Below are 3425 nucleotides of genomic sequence, written 5' to 3' on the forward strand. Positions count from 1 at the left end.
TCTAAATTACGCAAATAACACCGACATCTCATTTTAAGATATATTTACCAAAATTACAAAGAAATATCTTAAAATACTAAAGAGTCAATTTATTCAATAAAATCGCCATTGGTTCAACCACGGCCTCCAGACGATTTCGTAATCTCCTGCAACTTTTCTGGAAGGCCTTCTTATTTAAGTTGTTGAATGCCGCCATAATCCTTGCCAACAGTTCATCATTGGTGTTACAAGGAGTTTATTGGTCTTTCGCCGGACCGCGCCCCACACATAATAATCAAGGGAGTTGCAGTCTGGGGAGTTAGGTGGCCAGATGTTAGGGGTGATGTATTCAAGATGTTAGATTTCGCAATATAATTCGAAGGTAAATGCACTAGCAACCACCTCCTCTAACAGTAGTCACTCCTTATGCTAATTGTCGTATGGTCGCTAGTATTTATTATATTTTATGTTGAGATGGTGTAGAAGGATATAAGCGGCCTAGTGTCACTTATGGCATAGTCTTCTCCTCCACACCTTTTATTTACTGGTTTATTTACTTCTTTATTTACGTCTACCCTTGTAAAGGTCTTAGGTTACCCTTGGTTTTAAGTGTAACTGACCAATTGTAGAGATGGCTGGACTTTGGTCAATTCCATTACGGACAACAGGTGGTCGGTCTGTAGAATATTTCAGCAAGTACACTATTGTAAAAACTTTACGGGTATGGTTTTTGGATGAATATCAATTAGCTCTATTTACGAAACCACATGTAGTATACTTTTTCTAGACTTATTGTTGATTCCTGTTTTACTTAAGCACTAGTTTTATTTTACTATTATTTATACACTCTGTTCACCTATAAAAAGAGATAAACCCACCAATTATTCTTCTAGTTTATTTGCTAGTTTACTCTTTTGCCCATCATTTTGCACTGCAAAATGGTTTGATTCTAATTTATTGAGCCTTATTTCCTTCATCTCGAGGCCCTTTTCTTTCCCCTTCCCTTCTTTTATTTTATGTATTTGTATTCACTCTGATGAAGTTCCATGTACTAGATCGGATGTGCTATAAAGGTGAGGAATATTATTTTCGGAATTTTCTTTGGGGGCACCGACTTACATTGATAGATGAAATGGCCGTAAGCAATGTTAAGTTGTTTGTATTAAAAAATAATCAAGCGATGTTTGTTAATATGTTTGTTTGTTGATCAACATTTTCTCTAGTTCCTGCGTATTTTAAATTTGATTCCTGATAAACTCTTGTTTATTTCGTTATTACCTGTAGACTATGAGCATAATGTGCTTGCATACCCATGGTCAGGATTAACATAGGTAATTGATACTGGTAGTAAGAACGGATATTATTATCCCTTAGGCGGTTATTCCAACCTCTAACTCTACTTATCTATATATATCATCTTCTTGATCTCTATCTTCCATGCTGGCATGGGTTGAACGGTGTGACATGATTCGACAATTGCATCGTGCTCTAATGTCTGCTTTGGCAGAGTTTCTATGGTTGGATGTCCTTCACTATTTTCCCTTTCTCACTTTTTCTGTGCTTCTATTTTTCATTGCTTTTTTCTGGTAAAGGAGTAATGTCCGAATCACTGAGAAGTTTCCTCTTTCATCCTTTGAATTGTTAATTTAATAAAATATTTCTCAAACTTTGTTTTTACCGCGATGTTCTTTTGTAATATGTGTGCAAATATGTATTTAGGTCATTAAGAATGAAATATCCGATTCTGAACTGAAAGCTTATCTTATTTTATCTCGATAAAAAGCAATGCAGTTAATCAAAATATGCACCTAAATTATCAATACCACTTTGCTATTTAATCGGTAGCCTATTTACGCCGGAGGCGAAAAATTCTGGAGTGCTAGAGGTGATGAAATCACGTAAAGCTGTTTTTCCATCGTCTTCAGATTTGAAGTTTTTTCCTTGCAAAATGTTGTCTAATGCCTGGGAAACGTGACAGTCAGTTGGTGCAAGGTCTGGCAAATATGGTGGATGACAGAGAAATTCCAAGCTCAGTTCCTGTAACTCGAGTAGCGTTCTTTGTCCAACATGTGGTCGAGCAATGTCTTGCAATATAATTGGCTTGTCTCTATTGACCAATCTCGGTTGTTTAATTGCAAATTCACTCATCATTTCATCCAATTGGTTGATGTATACATCCGCTGTAATTGACTTACCAGGTTTTATGAAGCTGTAGTGGATGACAGCAGCGCAGGACCACTAAAGAGACGCCATTACATTTTTTTGGTAAATATTCTTTTTGGGATTGTGCTTTGGCACTTCGTCTCTATCCAACCACTTTTCAGAACGCTTGCTATTGTTGAAAAATATCCATTATTCATCACACGTAACAATATAATGCACAAATGGTTCGCTTTTATGCCGTGACAGCAAAGAACAGCCAGTTTCAAGACGATGTGTCTTTGATGCTCGTTCAGTTCGTGTGGTACCCACTTATCCAGCTTTACCTTGCTGATTTGTTTCAGATGGTCCAATACAGTTGGAATCGAAACATCAAACGTTGCTGCTAACTCACGCGTAGTTTGAGATGTATCCGCTGCCACTACAGTTTCCAACTCATCATTATCCACGTTGGTCTCAGGTCTACTACAAGGCTGATTTTCAAGATTATAGTCACCAGACCGGAACTTCTCAAACCGTCGACTCACAGTGCGCTCATTCGCCACATCTTCACCAAACACCTCATTGAGGCTTCGAGCTGTCTGGGTTCCACGACGGAACTCATATTCATAAACAACACGAATTTTTGATCTACCCATGGGTTCATAAAAATTGATTTACAAGATATAATATAATCAGACACCATAAATTGCGTTTCGAAAAGTGATGATGTAACTCTTCAATGTTGTGAAACAAAGAATTGTCCAAGAAAATCAAACATTTCGTTCTTAATCACCTGATAACATATGTATGTACATATTTGTTTGTATTTGCGGTTATATATACTTAGGTATATGTAAACGCATACAACGTATAATCATTCCCGCAGACGTGAACGCAGATATATGTATATGCGTATGTGTATGTATGTATGTTATCAATCAGTTTCATTTCTGTATTTCTTGTCCATAGAGAAAGAGCCGGACTCTAACATAGATTCAAGGCTCCTTCATTGGAACTTTTATCAACATCATCTAGGTATTTGTGCATATGTGTGTGTGTGTGCAGTATTTGGTGTTAGTGTATGTGCAGATTTGTATGTTTGTTTTATGGATGCGTGTTTATGTCTAGATGCATGCATATGAATTTATGTGCTAAATTTTTGGAAAGTTTTACATATGTATGTATGTATGTATGTATGTATGTGTGTGTGTGTGTGTGTACGTAAAATTTGCACACTCAGCTTCAGCCAGTTACCTGTGTACTTCACTGTAAGATGACTTTCACATTAATGCTATAAGCAGAAT

The 3425-nt window shown here is 36.8% G+C and overlaps 1 protein-coding gene across 1 annotated transcript; it reads right to left on the minus strand.

The window, feature by feature from the left end:
- Positions 1–567: 567 nt before the first annotated feature.
- Positions 568–2777, minus strand: LOC106870610 (histone-lysine N-methyltransferase SETMAR-like). Its single transcript, XM_014916740.1, has 2 exons — positions 2534–2777; positions 568–656 (listed from the first exon to the last, which is right to left on the minus strand). Exons 1-2 carry the CDS (start codon positions 2775–2777, stop codon positions 568–570), a joined length of 333 nt encoding a protein of 110 aa, XP_014772226.1.
- Positions 2778–3425: the final 648 nt, after the last annotated feature.

The sequence above is a fragment of the Octopus bimaculoides genome, chromosome 5 (assembly GCF_001194135.2).
Source record: "Octopus bimaculoides isolate UCB-OBI-ISO-001 chromosome 5, ASM119413v2, whole genome shotgun sequence".
NCBI lineage: Eukaryota > Metazoa > Mollusca > Cephalopoda > Octopoda > Octopodidae > Octopus > Octopus bimaculoides.